A 21,120-nucleotide genomic window follows, 5' to 3' on the forward strand; every position below is an offset into this window, starting at 1 on the left:
TGTACCTGTGTCAGTTTGAGCAAGCCACTTAATCTCTTTACAGTTCACTATGCTCACCTATAAAATGAGATTGATAATATTGACTAATGTTTCAGAGTGCTTAATGTACTCTGTTCAAAGCCGGGTATACGGATTCTTTCACTTGATTCACCAACTATCCTATGAGGCAGGGACGCTTATTACCTCCAATTTACACATAAGGAAACAGGCACAGAGAGTTTAGGTGTTTTTTCTTAAAGTGACATGGTTAATGAACAAAGCTAGCAAACAAATCCAGATATGGGAGCCTGAATCCATAGTCCAGTCTCTTAACTGAACAGAAACATTGGTAGTTGCTGTTTTCATCAGGGTTGTTACTCAATTCAGTTCAGATCAATTTAACCCAAGTATCTCAAGGACCTAGTCATGCAAGGAACTCCTTCTGAAAATTATGAGATATAGGAGATAATCTGAAGGAAAGTACTTTGGAGAAGTCCTAGTGTTTTTTAAAAAAAAGTATAACCTCGGGGTGCATAGGTAGCGCTGTCGTTAGGTGTCTGCCTTCGGCTCAGGGCATGATCCCAGCGTTCTGGGATCGAGCCCCACATCAGGCTCCTCTGCTGGGAGCCTGCTTCTTCCTCTCCCGCTCCCCCTGCTTGTGTTCCCTCTCTCGCTGGCTGTCTCTCTCTATCTGTTAAATAAATAAATAAAATCTTAAAAAAAAAAAAGTATAACCAGATAATCACTAAAACAAATAAGTAAATAAGACATTTCTAATTTACTGAATCTACAAAGGATGACAATTTTAATGGGTGACCTAAACATTCTTCTGTTTAAATGGACATATAATCAGAGCAATTAGATTTCCCCCTCAACTTTCAGAGTATTATAAGGGGAGATAGTTTTAAGAGATTATGAAGACAACTCGGAAATCCAATTTTCACTGAGGCCATCACTTTAGGATCGCAAGACTACTTGTGCGCCAGCGCACTTTGTAAACTTGTTTGTTCTTGCTCCACGTACCAAAACTGTGTTTCCTAGTTACTAGACTTCCAGGCCTGTAAGTCCATCGAAGTTAAGCTGTGTTTGCTTATCTGTATATATCGTACACCTAACGTAGCACTTGGCACAGAGGTTTTCCTCAAGACGTTATTTGTTCTGCTCCTTTTGGCTTCATTTATGGGACAGCCAAATGAACAGTGATAGAGGTTAGCTTGAATGTCCCTATGTTCTGGCCATAGGGGTCAAATCCCTTGCTAGGCTGCTAGGAAACTGAACTCTGAATAGTAACGGAGGTTGACGGTGTGAACTACATTTGTAATAACTAGCATTTCATCAGTTTCTTATGATGGACACAAATAGTAAGGCATTAATATGACACCTATTTTTGCTTCAAATCTGTACAGGAGCCTCAGAAGTGGATGCCAGAAAGCAGCCCCATTACTAGGGAGACCTTCATGTCCGATGCTCCACAGCAAACATTCTAAACATGGGTCTGTACCTGCTCACATTTCCTCCTTCCTTTACCTTCCAAGTTCAGGCTCAAATTGCCTCAGACCTTGATTACTTCCAGAACCTACAGACTGGGCATGCATTATCTTTGTCCTTCCTCACTCATATTCATCCTGCTTATGCATTCCAGAATGTTCTTATATACAAATTATCTCATCATATCTTCATAAAAACCTTCTCGGCTTCTCTACTACTTATGAAATAAAAACCACACTTTGATTTTCATAACTCTCCATCCAGATTCAATTTACATCTTCTTTCCATCCCATGTCAAGCCCAAAGCACAACAAAACAAAGTTGCAAACAGCTCCCACACAAATTCTGCACTTTTTCTGCTCCTGGTTCCTTCCTGTCTGATAGGAAAGGTTCCATTCCTGTCTGACTTTCTTGGTTCTCTTTACATATTATACATTTTTATAAAAGTTTAATTTTAATTTCTGCCTTCTTTCTGAATCCCTTCCTACTTATCACTTTTGCCAGATCACTCTCTTCTATACGCTTATCATTTCCTTGCACACAGATAGAAAGAAAATATGCTCAAAGTACTTATCAGGAAGGGTTATAGAAACTTGAATAACATTCTTAGACCACACACTTGTAAAAAAGAAAGCAACAAATATTCAGAGTTCCAAATAACTTCAGCCCTTGAGATTCGGAAAGTGAACAAGTGCAGAGATACCCTAAATCACACTGAGAAGTAAGGTTTCCCAAATGCTCATTCTATCATGATTTACATTCACAGCAGTACTACAAAGGAAATGCAACCCACAGAAACCTTCTGCATCTTTAGCAGATCACAGGAAAAGATAGGAGGACATTTTTTCTCCATTTCTCCTTTCCCCCACCTTTGCTTTATCATCAGGAAAAACCCTCAACGGAAGTATTCAGATCCCTGGAAGAGGGATTCGGTGAACCACCAAAATGCAGACAAATCAAGACATGGGTACAAGAAAGGACTCTGACTTGGTGTTGAGTCTTCGCTGGTCACCTTTTTGCATTAGGAAAACAAGGTAGTGTGTCTTCTTGTGACATTCTCAACCAGGGCAGCTCCTCCAGTTCTGCTGAGGACTCTGTCCCAGTCTCATAGCTGATGCTGCTCCCAACACTTCGGGCCCACCTGGAAGAGCTCAGCCCTTCAATGTAATTCATGACTCATCTGCAACACAACAGTCCACATGAAAGCTCTGATTGGAGTTACACATTGACCATCACGCCCGAACATCAAGTCTGGGTGCTACTCCTGAAACAGGCTTCGAGAGATAAGCATCCTCATCACTTCATTGCTACCTGCAAGGGGGAGGAAGGATGAAGGATTTAGTCGCAGCAAAGTCTGAGAGCTTGGTAGAGCTTTAACCACGGGGCTCCAAGCCTCACTCGGGGTAGTAGTGGATATAAACCACAACTGTTGCTTTAACCCTGAGTGGGATGGGATTATCAGACTCCTCCCCAAAGTACGGAAAAATGTCAGGAAGTAAGGAATAAATGTACTCTTTAAAAACACCTCTCCTGGGAGAGGGGAAGATGGCTGCGTAGGAAGATGCTGAGCCCACCTCCTCCCGTGGACACACTGAGCTCCTCCCATGGACACATTAAGGCTGCAACTATGTACGGTACAACTCCCTCGGAGAACCTAAACTCTAGCAGAACAGCTATTCCACAGCTAAAGCTATACAGAAAAAGTCACACTGAGAAGGGCAGGAGGGGCAGAGACCACTGGGAACCAAACCCACGGCACAGTGACCCACGAGGAGAAGGATATCACAGGTGTGGAGGTCCTTCCTGAGGAGCGAGAAGTTCAAGTCCCACAGCAGACAGCCCCTGCCCTGGAGATCTTCACTGGGAAGATGAGGCCCCATAATGTCTGGCTTTGAAAATCAGTGGAGCTTAACTCTAGCAGAGCCAGGGAGCTACAGGAAACTGAGGCCCTAGTCTTAAAGGGCCCACACGCAGTATCAGTCTCTCGGAGCCCAGCACAGAGGCAGCAGATTGAAAAGCTCCTGGGTCATGCATGAGGGAGGTTTAATAAATAATTTCCAGGTGTGTGCCAGAGGGGCAGGGATCTGTAGGAACTTTGTCTGGGAATGGAAGTGTTAGCAAATGCCATTTTTCTTATACTCCTACAGTTTAGTTAGCCAGATGTTTCGGGAGCAAGATCTGACACCCACCCTACCTTGCCAGCACTGCTTGCCCCACCCTGGCATTCTCCTGCAGACCTGCCTGGCTCAACACGCTCAACCCAGCAGATGTCCCTCCAAGCAGGTACTAACCACCACCCCTGGCAGGCAGCCTCTGTGGGGACCAGTGCCTGCCCCCACCCAAAGTCCCTGCCACCCACTAACACACCCACAAGACGCACAGGTGGGCCCTGCAGCCAGCCACCAGCATGCCCACAGTAGTTACAGCCCAGACACAGCAGCACAACACATGCAGACCACATAGGGGACACCTTGGGAGTGCCTGGATCTAGTGACCAGGAGGGATTGCGCTACTGAGCCCCCAGGATGCCTTCAATACAGGACATTCCTTTCAGGACCAAGAGAATCTCGCTTACCTGATACACAAAAACAAAAATGAGGAGACAAGAATATGTTCCAAGTGACAAAACAAGACAACACCTCAAAAAAAGAACCAAACAAAACAGAGATAAGGAACCTACTTGATAAAGTTTCAAAATAATGGTCATAAAGATGCTCAGGGGCCTTGAGAGAAGACTGGATGAACTTAGTGAAAATTTCAGCGAAGAGACAGAAAACATAAAACAAAAAACATCTGAAGAATACAGTAACTAAAATGAAAAATACACTAAGGGGAATCAACAGCAGATTACAGGATGCAGAATGGATCAGCAATCTGGAAGACAGGGTAGTATAAAGCACCCAAGGTGAGCAGCAAAAAGAAAAAAGAATTTTAAAAAAGGATAGGTTAAGGGACCTCTGGGACAACATCAAGCATACTAACATTTGCACTACTGGGGTCCCAGAAGGAGAAGAGAGAAAGAGGCAGAAAACTTATTTAAAGAAATAATGGCTGAAAACTTCCCTACTCTGGGGAAGAAAACAGACATCTAGTTTCTAGAAGTACATAGAGCCCCAAATAAGATAAATCAAGGAGATCCATAGCAAGTCATATAATATACATATATATAATAAATAAAATGGTAAAAATTACATATAAAGAGAAATCTTAAAAGCAGCCAGAGAAAAGCAAATAGTTGTACAAGGGAAAACACCCATAAGGCTATAAGCTGATTTTTTTAGCAGAAACTTTGTGGTATGATATATTCAAAGTGCTGAAAGAAAACACCCATAAGGCTATAAGCTGATTTTTTTAGCAGAACAAAGTGGTATGATATATTCAAAGTGCTGAAAGAAAAAAAACCAACCAAGATAGTCTACCTGGCAAGGAGAGATAAAGAGTTTTCCAGACAGGGGCGTCTGGGTGACTCAGTTAGTTAAGCGTCCAGCTCTTGATTTTGACTCAGGTCATGATCTCAGGGTCGTGGGATCGAGCCCCGCGCTGGGCTTTGTGCTCAGCACAGAGTTTGCTTGTCCCTCTCCTTCTGCTCCTTTCCCCTGCTTGTGTGCTCTCTCTCTTAAATAAATAAAGCAAATATATAAAGCAAATACTAACAGACATAAAGAGAGAAATTAACAGTAATACAATAATAGTAGGAGACTTTAACACCCCACTTACATCAATGGACAGATCATCCAGACAGAAAATCAATAAGCAAATAGTGGCTTTGAATGGCATGTTAGAACAGATAGGACTTTAGGACTTCACAGATATATACAGAACATATCCAAAAATGTCAGAATACACATTCTGTTCAGGTACACTTGGAAGTGCACATTCTCTAAGATAGGTCACATGCAAGGAGGCCACAAAATGACTCTCAATACATTTCAGACGACTGAACTCATATTAAGCATTTTTTTCAACCACAATGGTATAAAACTTGAAATCAATTACAAGAAAAAAATGGTAAAAAAACACATGGAGTCTAAACGTGATATTAAACAACAAATGGGTCAACAAAGAAATCAAACAGGAAATAAAAAAAATACCGTGAGACAAATCAAAATGGAAAGACAAGTTCCAAAATCTTTGGGACACGGCAAAAGCAGTCTAATAGGCAAGTTTAGGAACTTCTTCTTCAAGGAACAAGAAAAATTGGGGCACCTGAGTGGCACAGTCAGTAGAGTTAGGGTTGTGAGTTCAAGCCCCATGTTGGGGTGGAGCCTACTTAAAAAAGAAAAAAACAAGAAAAAAGAAAAATCTCAAATGTACAATCTAACTATACACCCAAAGGAATTAGAAAAAAAGAATGAACACACCCAAAGTCAGTATTAGGAAGGAAATAATAAAGTTCAGGGTGAAATACATGAAACAGAGACTAAAAAAACTATAGAAAAGATCAGTGAAACCGAGAGCTGGTTCTTTGGAAAGATACACAAAATTGATAAATCTTTAGCCAGACTTATTAAGAAAAAAAAAGGGAGAAGTCGAGCGAATAAAATCAGAAATGAAAGAGAAGTTACAACCAACACTACAGAGACATAAAGGATTACAAGAGGCCACCATGAAAAATGATACACCAACAAAGTGGACAACCTAGAAGAAAGAAACAGATAAATCCCTAGAAACACACAATTTTCCAAGACTGAATCAGAAATAGAAAATCTGAATAGACCGATCATGAGTAACAAAACTGAATTATCAATCAAAAAACTCCCAACCATGAAAAGTCCAGGACTGGACAGCCACAGAGGGGAATTCTACCAAACATTCAAAGAAGAGTTAATATCTTTCCTTCTCAAACTATTTCAACTGTTGAACTACTGTGTTGCCCACCTGAAATTAATATAATATTATATGGCAACTATATTTCACATAAAAAAAAAATGTACCTACAAAAGCACAGAAAAAGCCCCAGAGGAGATTTTTTGGACTTACGTATAAAAGGAATCCAGAATATTAGTTCTGAATGTGGAAACATGAATGATTTTTTTAAACTTTTCCTATATTTTATAAGCTTTCAACAATAAATATACCAATCAGAAAAGTGAATTTTAAAAGGACAAAAATATTTTCCCTGAAAGGAGGGATCAATTTCTTGCTTCATTTTTACAGCAGCTTTAATGCAAAGAGAAATATGAACCTCCATGAGGAATGGGCAATCACACATCTCAAATAAAATCAAACCTAAAATTGCAGATTTATCCTATAACAAAGTCCACGATGAAAGAAAGCGATACCAAAGTAAGACCAATGAGCCAAATTTTCTGTAAGTGGATGATGACATGGCCTCAAAAAAATGTACCTGGCTTTTCCCATTTCTTCTTACAAGGTTAAAAGACAGAGTCAGAATAAAGGTGAAGTCTCATGTTGTTAGACAACAAAGTTTACCTAGTAAACTTGTCATTCATAAATGCTGGGTATGGAAGTAACTGCAGGAGTAATCAGAGGAAAAAGCCTATGGAGAACTTAAGCACCAGTGACCGAGCTCATTGGCATATTTCAGGTATGAGGTCTGCAGAAGAAAGCAGACTCTAACTTTTAGAAGCCTGTGATAGAACGTAACACCAGAGCAGTGGGTTTCAGAGTGTGGTTCCCAGACACACAGCAGCAGCCTCACTTGAAAACTTGTTGGAGATGCAAAATTCTCAGGCCTACCTAAGACCCCTGAGTCAGAACCTCTGGGGGTGGAGCCCAGCAATCTGTGTTCACAAGCCCTCTGGGTGATTCTGGTACCTCCTCAGGTTCAAGAATGCTTTGAAAATGACAGAGACCAATGCCCATGGGTCTCTCCTATGCCTCCCTGGAAGCAGCCCCACATTGTATCACTGAAAGTCACTTAAACAAGCTTTTGCCCCATCTGGCTCTCCTACAATGTAACCACCCCTGGCTGCCTATGCAAATAAGACAAGAGTCATGTAATTTCCAGACTTCTGCACTGGTGTGGAGCATGGAAAATGCCATGCCCTGAGCCGGCCTCCAGCAACTTACCCATTTTCCAGGCCAATCCAGTCTGTGATTGCCAGGAAAAATACCCACATGATTTAGTTTATACTGAAAAATCCATTAGCAATATTGATAGAGATATCATCAATTTATAGAAGTTGCCTGTGATCAAATTAGCTCACATTTGCCCTGTACAGAAGTTTTGGGATCCCTGAGGACCAAGCACTTCATAAAAGTCGAGTTACCGTTGACGTTTTCAAAATGCTTTCCCATATATTATCTGAGTTTGAGTGTTCTCTAAAATTTGCAAAGAAAAAGAGCAGAATGGAGTGACTTGATAGCTTACCCATGGACAAAGCAGAGCCCCCGACTCCCAAGCTAGTGCTCTGTATGACACCCACAAACACTTCCAGAGCAGGGTCAGGAGAAAGAGGAAGGAGGAAGGCAAAAGACAGACAGGGCCTGATGGAACCCTCAGAACCAGTGAGCATGGGGACAGACAGGCTGAAGAAAGTGGCGATCCCAGAAGCATTCTGGAGAATGGCTCTGGCAACTTTTACCTTCTAGGATTTGATGGACTCTGGAGTCCCGCACATACTGCTGAACAGCGTAGTCCTTCAGGTAGCCATAGCCTCCATGCATCTGTAAAGCCTGGTTGCAGATCTTCAGGGAGACAGGGATGAGACATCTTTGATTGGGGGAACACATGACTTCTCTTTCTACCCCAGCCCCCAATCTGGCAGCCTGCTGTAAACTAATACGAGGAAGAACAACCTACAGATAACCAGCCAAGCCCAGAGAGGGGCTCCGTATTCTGTGTGGTTAGACAAGGGAAGTTCACCTACTAAATTTGTCAGTTCCCACCAGGCGGGCAACTCAGAGAGCTGTGCCGTTCTGGCTTTATTACCTGCCCGGGACAAGCAGGCCTGCAAGTACTTTGGCTGGGACTAGGTGACGCTACCTATGGTGCCATCTAGTGGCAATGCAGCCTCATGTGGGAATAGTTCTGCGCTTGACATTTTAAACATAGCATAGTGCTGAATTTGAGCAACAGGCATTGGGCTGCCCTGAACCTTCTTCCAAAGGTAGTGTCTCATCTAGAACACAGTCAAATGACAGTGACAGATTTGAATGTGTAATGGCACAGAGCAGGTAAAAAGTCAGCTCTGGGAGCTCCCAAGCAGGCCTCTCATGAGTTCATTTATATCCTTAAGCCCCAAGGTGATCTCGGCAGCATCCCAGGAGTGGACTAATGGCTCTCAACAGCCCTGGACTTAGCAGCTGCTCCTTGTCCACCCAAGACAGCCAGAGGGCATCATCACGCACAGCAAAGCATTCATCTGTAGCGAAGAGCTTGGCCATCGAGCACAGGGCCACTGCATCTTCCCGCTCCTCCTGCAGAGCCACTGCTGCGTTGCGGATTATCAGCCGTGAGGCCACCAGCCTCGTTGCCATATCAGCCAGTTTGAATCGCAGGTACTGCAGCGCCAGGGGAGAAGAGAACAGGACAGGACCCACAGGCTTAGACCAGCACCTGATCTGGGGCCCTCTATAAGACATCTCTCGTGAGGTCCCTTTTCTAACTGACCCCAAGCTTCAAAGTCCCTGCCTCTTCTACAGAGAAAAGGTACTGCCTCGTGAGTTCTAAGCCTACTTTGTTTGCCCTGTGCTTCCGTACCACCTCCTGAAAAAGATTACGGATAAAATTAGAACACATGTTCTCAGACGGGGGCAGCACTCTAGTGAAAACTCATAACCTCACCCTCTGAGAGAATGTGGGCCACAGAGCAGGTCTCATGCAGAGTGGAAAGCAAATGCAGGGGCCACTGGGAGATTACCTGGTTACTGGCCAGAGGCTCTCCGAACTGCTTCCGAACACTGAGGTAGTCTCGGGTGAGGACAACTGAAGCATGAGCAGCTCCTAGGGAGCAGGAAGCTGGAAAGGAAGAGTGCCAGCATTTCAGCTGAGCCAGGACAGTGCTGCTTGCCCCTGCCGGGCTACCTCCCTGTCCCACCCTGTTGTGTGCTCACCAACATTGATCCTCCCTCCATTCAGTCCTTTCATGGCAATGATGAAGCCCTGTCCCTCGTTTCCAATTCTGTTGGCCACGGGCACTGTACAGTCTTCAAAAATCACGGCACAGGTTGGCTGTGAATTCCACCCCACCTGGCAAAAATCAGGCACTGTATGGCTGCCCAACAGGGTGGCATTCAGGGCACTGACTCTTCACTTCAGCCTATAAGCCCCTGCCTGCTCTCTTCCCACACTGTTCTCTTCTTTGCTCACTACCTTAGGGCCATACTGAACTTTTTTTTTGGTTCCCCCAATAGGCCATCTACTGTTGTCTCTGCCCAGAATTCTTATGTTGCTTCTTCTAATACTCTGGATCTCATCTCATGACCTCTAGTGATCTCAAGTCATGACCTCTGGGAGTCCAGCCATATTACAGAAACTTTCAAGCTCTCCTCAGTGTCCTATCAACATGTTTTATCTCTTTTGTAGCACAGAGCAATACCAGATGGTACCTTGCTTATTTACATGTCCATTGCCCGTCCCTGCTTGCTGACAGGTAAATCCTATGAGGGCAGAGCTTTGTCTTTGTTCACTGCTCTACCCCTACTGTTTACAAATGCTTGGCACACAGTGGGCACTCACCAACTGTTGAATGAATACAGAGGTGTCCTTCCAAATTTGCCTTACATTAAAAAATAAATAAAGCGAAACTAATAATTAAAAAAGAAATTTAAAAAGAAAGATAAATGTATACACTTAAAGGTGAGAGAAAACAAACAAACAAAAAAGGTGAGAGAAAACAGAAAACAAAAGGAAGAAAAGATACACTTTTTGTTTCTGGAACTTATTTGCGATTTTTCTCTAGGCACGAAACTGGACAGCTTTGGTGTTCTGTCAACAGATATCACAAATACTGAGGTGGATACTACCTATGTGTGTTGAAACAATCACTCACAAACAACCTAAATCAGTATAACTTGATCCTGTAAAATTATGTCAGACTATATAAGTCCATGTTGTATGATCCAAAGCAGACATTCCTAGAATTAAGATATTCCACAACTATTTATCTTATATATCACATATACAACTTAAATGCCACAATTACAGCTTATATACCTTATGCAGATAAGACAACGTATGTCTTCTAATTTCAAATAAGGCTAGGAGTGACTTTTGTATCCTCCTCCCCCCCAGGAGCCAGCATCACGCTTTGCACATAGTAGGAATCTAGTAAAAACCTACTATACTATAAATGAAAAGGGGCACTAAAAACTCTAACTCTTTGGCAGTTTACAAAATATCAGGAAAGCTCATGAGGGGAAATATGGAAATCCTAGGAGCTATGAAAGGAGAAGTATAGTTAGGGGTCACTTCATTACCTGACTTCTCCCCGCAAATCCTAAGTATAACAGTACATATCGGAGGGAGATGACTATTCTGGTCCCCCGGCCTAACAAATCTGAATGGGTCTCATCTTACTACCAGCTACAGCTACGGAATCACACTTGTACTATTCATGGTCTGGCCCTGGGATTGCCATATCCCAGGAATGTCTTTTCAAAGCACCTATGGAAACACTCTCCCTCTTACATTACTGAAACACTCACAACCATCTCCAATGAGTTTTGTTTTGTTTTATTTTTATTTAAAGAAGAAAAGTGACCCATATGCTTTTCACCCCTTAGACTTGTAGTCACCACCAGATCTGTAAATGTTTCTTCCTGGGATAAAAGAATGTGCCAGAATAAGAAGGTGGATAAGAAACACAGGCCAAAAGTGGAGGCAGGACAGATGTCAGAGAAATCCCTCACACTAAAAAGACAGGTAGCTCATGAAACTTACTGGTGCACTTTCCCATTTTTGCCAGTGGTATGGTATTCTTTCAGCTGTGCCCTATTCTATTCCATATGCTCCTGCTGAAATCCTAATAGAAGCAACTGCATGCAAGTCAAGTTAGCAAGTAGGTAACCTATTCCCTGAAATAGAACAGAGGTTGGTCTGGCAGGTGGCAGACTCTTGAATTGTTTGAACTTGAATTGTTTCGTGTCCAATAGCCACTCACCTTTTTTTCCTTCTTGCCAAAGCTGAGGCCAGGGGTCCCCTTCTCCACAACTATACACGAGATGCCTTTGGGGCCTGGAACTCCTGTTCGGCACATGACCACGTAGATGTCTGATTCACCTCCACCACTGATGAAGGCCTGGGGGTTGGAGAGGGGGTGTACAGGGATCAGGAAACACATCCGTCCCTGGAGCCTAACACCTGGGAAGACAATCGGAGTCCTTCCGATAGTAGGACTCCTAAGAGGCATGATGGCACAGAGAAATGAAGGAGGGGTAAAAAGAACCTGTGCTGACTGGGGGGTCAGGGATCTAGCTGATGAGACCATAAAAAGGACAGACAAAAATGAGCAAGATTATTTGGAATCAGATCAGAAGAGCGAGAAAGTGAAGGTAAATAAAGGGAAACAGATCAGAGGTTCTCTACCCAACGTGTAAAACTCCTAGGAAATATTAACTCGCAGATAGCAAGGATCCAGGCGATGTCAGCAGAAAGATGGGAACAATCTCCAAGGTGTTCGGTAAGGTGGGCATGCTGGTACCTTGGAGCCATTGAGGATGTAATGATCTCCTTGTCGTTTCGCTGAGGTCAAAAGGGAGGCAGCATCACTGCCACTTCCTAAAGCAGAAATCAAAAGGAAGCAGAAAGGATGGGAGAGAAAGTCAGTGAAGGTAAGGGGGCCCCAGCATGGTTCCACTTCCAAGGAAATCTTCCCTTATAACCAACAGCTCAGCATTTCATACTTTAAAACACAGACAGCCAGAGGAACTCTCTCTATTTGCTGAAAACTGTGGACAGCAATTAGACCATTTTCCACCTCCCAGCACACTGAATACAAGGAGGCGCCAATCTGCAGCCTGGAGACACTCTGCCCTAGAGCCCTCTTAGGTTTGTGACACTCCACGACCAACTTCATGGTAAACAAGTGTCATATGTGTCACTAGCACGAGACAGTACCGAGTGATTTCGCCTCAGCAGCATCCCCTGCTACATCTCACTGTCAGTGGCAGACCCACCTGGTTCAGTGAGGCAGTAGGAAGCAAACTTCTCCATGGTACAGAGCGGTGGGCAAAATTTGTGCCTCTGTTCCTCATTTCCAAAGGTATCAATCATCCAGACACACATGCTGACCGGTACGCCAAGAAGAAAAGACAATGATAGAGTTAATATGGAGAAAAGGAAATCTGAGGGGGGAAGGGATGGGGAAGGAAAACACAAACAGCAAAGCACAGTGAAGAGGAACAGAGAATAGGAACAGAAAAGTCGCCACTGAGAAGATTCAACTTTAAAGGGAAGGCCTGGCCGAATCTCCAAGGAACTGCTGAAAAGGAAAAACAGCTGGAGGCATCACAATGCCGGATTTCGAGCTGTACTACAAAGCTGTGATCACAAAGACAGCATGGTACTGGCGCAAAAACAGACACATAGACCAATGGAACAGAATAGAGAACCCAGAAATGGACCCTCGGCTCTTTGGGCAACTAATATTTGATAAAGCAGGAAAAAACATCCGGTGGGAAAAAGACAGTCTCTTCAATAAATGGTGCTGGGAAAACTGGACAGCTACATGCAAAAGAATGAAACTTGACCATTCTCTCACACCATACACAAAAATAAACTCCAAATGGATGAAAGACCTCGATGTGAGACAGGAATCCATCAAAATTCTAGAGGAGAACATAGGCAGCAACCTCTACGACATCGGCCAAAGCAACCTTTTTCATGATACATCCCCAAAGGCAAGAGAAACAAAAGATTAAAATGAATTTATGGGACTTCATCAAGATTAAAAGTTTCTGCACATCCAAGGAAACAGTCAGAAAAACTAAGAGGCAGCCCACGGAATGGGAGAATATATTTGCAAATGACACTACAGATAAAGGACTGGTATCCAAGATCTACAAAGAACTTCTCAAACTCAATACACGAGAAACAAATAAACAAATCAAAAAATGGGCAGAAGATATGAACAGACACTTTTCCAATGAAGACATACAAATGGCTAACAGGCACATGAAAAAATGTTCAAAATCATTAGCCATCAAGGAATTCAAATCAAAACCACACTGAGATACCACCTTACGCCAGTTAGAATGGCAAAAATAGACAAGGCAAGAAACAACAATTGTTGGAGAGGATGTGGAGAAAGGGGATCCCTCCTACATTGTTGGTGGGAATGCAAGTTGGTACAGCCACTCTGGAAAACAGTGTGGAGGTCCCTTAAAAAGTTAAAAATTGAGCTACCCTATGATCCAGCCATTGCACTACTGGGTGTTTACCCCAAAGATACAGACGTAGTGAAGAGAAGGGCCATATGCACCCCAATGTTCATAGCAGCAATGTCCACAATACCTTAATCGTGGAAGGAGCCGAGATGCCCTTCAACAGATAACTGGATCAAGAAGTTGTGGTCCATATATACAATGGAATATTACTCAGCTATCAGAAAGAACGAGTTCTCAACATTTGCTACAACATGGACGGCACTGGAGGAGATAATGCTAAGTGAAATAAGTCAAGCAGAGAAAGACAACTATCATATGATTTCTCTCATCTATGGAACATAAGAACTAGGATGATCAGTAGGGGAAGAAAGGGATAAAGAAAGGGGGGGTAATCAGAAGGGGGAATGAAACATGAGAGACTATGGACTCTGAGAAACAAACTGAGGGCCTCAGAGGGGAGGGGGGTGGGGGAATGGGATAGACCGGTGATGGGTAGTAAGGAGGGCACGTATTGCATGGTGCACTGGGTGTTATACACAACTAATGAATCATCGAGCCTTACATCGGAAACCGGGGATGTACTGTATGGTGACTAACATAATATAATAAAAAATCATTTAAAAAAAAATAAAATAAAGGGAAGACCTGGGTTAAAACATATTCGTGGTGGGGTGCCTGGGTGGCACAGCGGTTAAGCGTCTGCCTTCAGCTCAGGGCGTGATCCCGGCGTTCCGGGATCGAGCCCCACATCAGGCTCCTCTGCTATGAGCCTGCTTCTTCCTCTCCCACTCCCCCTGCTTGTGTTCCCTCTCTCGCTAGCTGTCTCTGTCTCTGTCAAATAAATAAATAAAATCTTAAAAAAAAAAAACCAAAAAACATATTCGTGGAACACGTACCACCCAGAGATAACCAGGGCCAAAGTATTTCTTACTTGGATGTTCATGCTACTTCTAGGTTCAATGGGTTCCCTAAAAATCAAAGAGTTATATGTACTTTGACAAATTCCTGGGGGCTTCATCTTTGGGTTGAGGAAGACAGGAACAGGGCCCTGACCACTATCCTGGAGAAGTCTGTTTGCTTCCAGCTCAATCTAGGATTTGGGAGAAGGAGGACAGACCTCATTCTCTAAGAAACATACAAAATGACAGACTCAAGTCCAAGAGGCAGCAGCAGACCTAGAATGAACTTTTATCTTTTTTTGAGAGAGTGAGTGAGTGCATGTGCTTGCGAGTAAGGCGGGTGGGGAGCCCAACATGGGGCTTAATCCCACAACCCTGAGATCACAACCTGAGTTGAAATCAAGAGTCAGACACTTAACTGACTGAGCCAAGCAACCCAAGCGCCCCACCCCTTTTTTTTTGAGAGTAGAGTGAACTTTTATAGTCTGGTTCCTCAATGGCAATCAACTTGAAAAGATGAACTTTTCCCTATTTACCTGAAATTTCCCAGTCAACCCAATGAATACTTCACTGTGCTCACCAAGCTTTGGCACTCACTTGTGGATGCTAATATAGGCTGTGGTGCTGGTGCAGCCTGTAGCCAGGGCCTCAAAGATGACAGATGTATCGAGCCGTGACAGTCCAGACCCACCCACATCTGTTCGTACGTAGACTCCCCCAAAGCCGAGCTGAGCAGCTTTGCGCATTGCGTCCACTGGGAACAACTCCTACGTACAAAAGAGAACAGGGTCATCAGTTAGGCATTCACAGATGGACGTTTCTTTAAAGGGCACAATGAGGGATTAAGATGTTCGCATTTGGGAGAGTGTATATATTATCTTAATAGGCTATTTGTTATCTCTAGTAGCAGTTAAAATGCATTCTATAAGCACGATTTTCTAGCATTAAAGTTCCTTTTAATCATCAATAGAATTGCCTTGGTTTTAAGAGTGTCCAAATCTTTGTACAATTAAAAACAAAACAAAAACAAAAACAAAACTAGTCTTTACAAGATGAGGAAAGGAATCACAACATTACCAGTACTCTCATTTGCATTAAGAGTTGTGCGAGGAGAATAAACACGGAAGAGTTAGGACTACAAGGGGATGAAGACAGGGTCACCATAGGAGGCATCTGCTGGAATGTCTAGCCACAAGGAAAATTCCCACCTTCTGGTCCCACTCTGCCATATTTGGAGCCATCTCCCGGGCAGCAAAGTCAAAGGCCACTTTCTGAAATTCTTTTTGCTCTTCATTCAGTCCCAAGGAAGCTGTGGATAAGACTGCATATATTCAGTTCCAGGACAGGGGTCAGGGAAGAGTAGTGCCAAGATCAAGAAACATGAAGTTGAGACAGGGACATGCTGCAGCATTTCTCTTATACAGTACAAACTTTAACATCCATAGAATGGCCTTGTCCACCATTAATGATTTCTCTGATACATCATCTCCTTTTCCCTTTTTCTTTCCTCCCCAGTGGTTTGGCTGGCTCTTATTCTTTCAGTACTCTTATTTATCTCTTCCTCTTCATAAATCCACATTAAAAAATAGTAAACACACACTGACATTAGTAAAAAAATAGTAAACATTTCTTTCCCTTTAGCATGTCCTACCTTTTCTGTATTGGTATCCTGGGAAAATCTGTCCTATCTATGAATCTCTATAGCTGTCTGTCTGTTTCAACATATTCATTTTAAAAGATCACTTGGAAAAGGAAGATATGTATACTTTGGTTTACCTTTCAAATTAAGGAAAAGATCCCCTAATAAGGCTGTACATTTGGCAAATCGCAGACATTCACTGATAACACTGATGATGAAAAAAGTCTTCCAGTGTTGAAAACATGGTTAAGGCCTTACTATATCTGTTTTTACCCAATGGACTCAGAATTCTCAGAACATTTTCTATCATAAACTATCAGTGATGTGACTTTGGGTAACTCCTTCACTTTGGGGTTTAAGATACTTAAAAGCTAAGGACAATGAATTGACTGACATCACCAGGTAGGTAGTATGGCCTTATTAGGAGAAGTTTCTCTAGAACCTTAAACATCTAATAAAAGACTACTAATCTAATCAGAGGTGATATTCTTCAGGAGAAAGAGAACTTTATCTACCAACATAAACATAACTATTAATTTACAATATGATTACTTCATGCATTTTCTTTAAATAGCCACTTCCCAAATGACATGAACACCATTTTTTACAGATTTTTTTTCAAAAACTGCACAGAGTAAGATGCGACTGAATTAGAAAGCAGACATCCAAGTCAACTAGCTAGTTAAGTAAGATGTAAAATATTTTTCCTATTTCGCAAAGTGATGCAGACTTCCAGCTAGCAGCAAGCCAGAGCTGAAAGTAAACGGCCTCAGCAAAGCTCCCGTGAAAACCACCACCTTTTGGGGATAGTGTAGCCAATTTAGAAAAGATGGGACGACACATCCTGGGAGTCTACATCGGGATCGGCAACCTACACAGAGTGAATCAGACTTACATTGTTCATGTTTATGTCTCTCTTGTTGTCTCTTACTACTGTCATTTTGAAAGGACCACATGCTGCAGGTGTGTAGGAAAAAATAAAGTGTATGCCTATACTTTTCCAAGCGAAGCCCTGAGGGACAGCGGTGGCTGTAAAACATAAGGCAGAAAGAACTGCTGCGCTCTATTACCTTCTCAGGTTTCATCTTTTAGTGCTAAAGACGTGGTCATTATGGGGTGATGCTAAAGAGCATTAATGTAAGACTATGGAGCCATACTCGACAGTAATTTATTTCAGTGCCTAATAGCAATGCATAGTCCTCCCACTAGAGAAGAAGAGCAGGTGGCAGGCATGGGCAGCAGTAGTGGCTGGCTATGTGAGCCAGGAGAAAGCAGTCTGTCTGTACTGGGGAAACTCAGAAAGGAATACTTGTGAGGATTAGAGATTAGGCTACTTTGAGAAGCCTAGCGTAGAAACTTATGTTGGTTGTTACTCACAGGAATACGTTTAGGGATAAATAATTCAGGGTTCCTGACTGAGAGTCAGGTCATTTGTTTGCAGAAGTCTTGAAGAAATGCTCTTGCAGATCATAGCTCAAAGACCATTCACAAAAGAGTATTTATTGAATGTCTACCGTGGAACAGTGCTGGGGTTACAAAGATGAATACAGTCCATTCACACAAAGGTTAACATAAATATGGTGATAATGTAAATCTTACAGTATAAAGAGAGGTGCTACAGAATTTCAGGCCCAGCAAGAGCTCAATAAATGTTTACTGTTATTATTATTAGAGTAAAACAAGTAGTTCAAAAAACAAAATGTTCAAGAAATAGGTTTGAATTGTATCCTAAGTAAACAGGAAATAGGTGTTTGCAAATCTTAGGTGCAAATATATACATTTTGAAATGTAATATCCAACCCAATTTTTGATAAGGGAATGCTAATAAAATGAGAGAGCCGCCTGGTGGAAAAAAGTGGAAAAGGCAAGCTAAAAAGCAACTTATACACAAGAAAGCATGGTAACTAAATAAAAATACCTGAGTTCCCAAAATACATTAAAAACAAACAAAACAAAAACTAGACTTCACAAAGTTGCCTGGAGTTACTAGCAGAGTTCAAGAAGCCAACACACAGAGTAAAATGTAAAATGGCAAAGCTAAATAGAAAAAGGGCCTGCTGCTCCTGAGTGACTCAGTCCATTAAGCATCTGACTCTTGATTTCAGCTCAGGTCATGATCTCAGGGTCATGAGAGCCAGCCAGCCTGGGTTGGGTTCTGCTCTGGGTGTGGAGCTTGCTTAAGATTCTCTTTCCCGGCTGAAGGGAAAGGGGAACCCTCCTACACTGTTGGTGGGAATGCAAGCTGGTGCAGCCACTCTGGAAAACAGTACGGAGGTTCCTCAAAAAGTTGAAAATAGAGCTATCCTATGACCCAGCAATTGCATTACTGGGTATTTACCCCAAAGATACAAATGTAGGGTTCTGAAGGGGCACCTGCACCCCAGTGTTCATAGCAGCAATGTCCACAATAGCTAAACTATGGAAAGAGCCCAGGTGTCTATTGAATGAATAAAGAAGATGTGGTGTATATATATATATATATATATATATATATATATACAATGGAATACTACTCATACACACACACACACACACACACACACACAGAGAGAGAGAGAGAGAGAGAAATCTTGCCATTTGCAACAACGTGGATGGAACCAGAAGGTATTATGCAAAGTGAAATAAGTCAATCAGAGAAAGACAATTATCATATGGTCTCACCCACATGTGTAATTTAAGAAACAAAACAAAGGATCATAGGGGAAGATAGGAAAAAATAGAAGATGAAATCAGAGATAAGCCATAAGAGACTCTTAATCATAGGTAACAAACTGAGGTTTGCTGGAGGGGACAGAGGTGGGAAAATGGGGTAACTGGGTGATGGACATTAAGGAGGGCATGTGATGTAATGAGCATTGGGTATTATATGAGACTGATGAATCACTGACCTCTACCCATGAAACTAATAATACATTATTTGTTAATTAATTGAATTCAAATTAAAAAAAAAAAGATTCTCTCTCTCCCTCTCCCTCTGATAACTTCAGTTATACCATTGTAAAATGAGGGGCCTGCACTAGATATTGAGTAAATTTCCTCATCTGTAGAATGAGGGAAGTATGCATAATGAATATATGTAACATATAATAAATAAAATACAAATTATAATTCTCTTAAAAATCATTTTTTACTTATTAAAATATGCAATGAAACAAATGTTTGTTAATCACTCCACTGATATTCTAGGATGTAGAATGATACATTGAAAGGGCAGTTTCCTTTCATTTTACTAATTAAGAGATACTTTGTTTTAAAAAGGTGTAGAAGTACCTCACTGGCTAAAGCTACACAACCAGCTGCTGGAAATACTCCCGCATATGTAACCTATTTGTTAGTTAGTACTGAATATTAACCTAGTATTTAATCTATTTGTTGCCAGAACAACTCCTTTTTTGCCTTGGAATCAGCAGGAGTGACCTTGTTTACCTAATTCCAATTGCTAGAACGGGCAGCAACTTGTGAAGGAGTTTTAGGACACGGAGAAGAAAACGGTATTCTATACTAGTGTATATCATAGATCTGGGTGTCAATTTAAGGGATTCATACCGAATCTGTTACAAAGAAAAGTGACATTTATTAAAAAGATTTTTTTTTTTTTTTCAGAAGAAAAAACATGATTAGGTAGTGGACAGAGTCATAAAGTGGCTGGGCATCCCTAGGGGGCCTAGGCCCACATCACTCCTGTTATTCACATCCAAATTACTTGCGTGGTCCCTGAAGACATTCAGGTCTGTCAGCTCTGGGTAGTTTCCCATTTTCAGTCATAATTATTTCTCAATGGGAATTTTACCAGTAAAAGTGTTTCATAACTACAGGTTGTAAGTCACAAAATTTATGTGAGCAAATCTTGAATCACTTAAAGAAGGAGCATTGCTTTACCTACCACAACCAGCCCCAAGCTATCTACATTTTTACTACCTTTACAACTGTAAACAACATAGGATTAACACAAAACAAAGCCAGGGGTTTCTGTGCACCTACTACTTATCTGAAAGCAGGGATAATAACAGAATCTACCTCAGAGTTGTGAGGATCATTATAAAACCCTTAGTTATTGTATTCATAAGTAAATGAATTGATTTACTTATTAAACCTGGTATCAAGAGCTTGATACTACCAAGTACGTTTATGGAAGACCTGAACAATTAGCAAATATCAACAACAAAGATTAAGCTGTATTTTCCTTTCTTCAACTATCTTCAGAGGGCCCCTGTGACATAGGCAGGAGGGAGAACAGAGTTAAAATGCCAGAGGGCGGCCCGGAGCACCCGTTTCCGACGCCAGGCTAGTTTGGGAGTGGGGTGGAAGAGTAGCAGACGAGGCCCAGGGGCGCAACAGATGGAGGCCGCAGAGAGTGAGGGAGGTCAGAGAAGCCAGCCAGGTGGACAGAATGGGGAGATCGGCCGGCGGGAAGGGGCAGGTGGGCCCGGGGGTGATGGCCCAGGTGACCGCCCAGGGCGAGCCGGGGCTGACAAGCACTCTGTGGGCGCTGAGACCACGGCACCCCCTCCTCGCCCGGGGACCGGACGAGGTGAGTCTTACGGTCTATGCAGGAGACCAAGCTCCGGCGGCCGCTCTTGGCTGGGGCCCGCAGAGCGCCGCGCGAGCGGTAGAGCCACCCTCTCAGCCGCCAACATCCGCTCCGCAACATAGCAGCAGCTCCTACTCCGGCCAGAACCAGCTCGCAGAAACTTGGTCCAGGACACCGACCCGCAGTGCACCCTGGGAGCTGTAGTGCACCTAGCGGCCCTCACGGCCCGGATTCAGGCGGGCCTGCTCAAAGAGCGGGACTACAACTCCCAGAGATCCCTAGGGCCGCGGTGC

General features: G+C 42.7%; 1 protein-coding gene across 2 annotated transcripts; it reads right to left on the reverse strand.

Moving 5' to 3' along the window:
- Nucleotides 1-213: 213 nt before the first annotated feature.
- Nucleotides 214-20,996, reverse strand: ACAD8 (acyl-CoA dehydrogenase family member 8). 2 transcript variants are annotated; one of them, XM_045790740.2, is made up of 11 exons: nucleotides 20,839-20,996; nucleotides 15,866-15,966; nucleotides 15,255-15,424; nucleotides 12,550-12,659; nucleotides 12,075-12,151; nucleotides 11,535-11,672; nucleotides 9,487-9,622; nucleotides 9,294-9,391; nucleotides 8,782-8,934; nucleotides 8,016-8,118; nucleotides 214-2,778 (listed from the first exon to the last, which is right to left on the reverse strand). In XM_045790740.2, the coding sequence occupies exons 1-11, from the start codon at nucleotides 20,945-20,947 to the stop codon at nucleotides 2,726-2,728; spliced, it is 1,248 nt and encodes a 415-aa protein (XP_045646696.1). In that variant the 5' UTR covers nucleotides 20,948-20,996; the 3' UTR covers nucleotides 214-2,725. The 2 variants fall into 2 exon arrangements, with proteins under 2 accessions (XP_045646696.1, XP_087724387.1); XM_087868261.1 differs by lacking the exons at nucleotides 15,255-15,424; nucleotides 20,839-20,996 and having other exon boundaries at nucleotides 15,866-18,768.
- Between the last annotated feature and the right edge of the window lie 124 nt (nucleotides 20,997-21,120).

This window comes from Ursus americanus, chromosome 16, assembly GCF_024610735.1.
Source record: "Ursus americanus isolate L20-20 chromosome 16, mUrsAme1.1.p, whole genome shotgun sequence".
NCBI lineage: Eukaryota > Metazoa > Chordata > Mammalia > Carnivora > Ursidae > Ursus > Ursus americanus.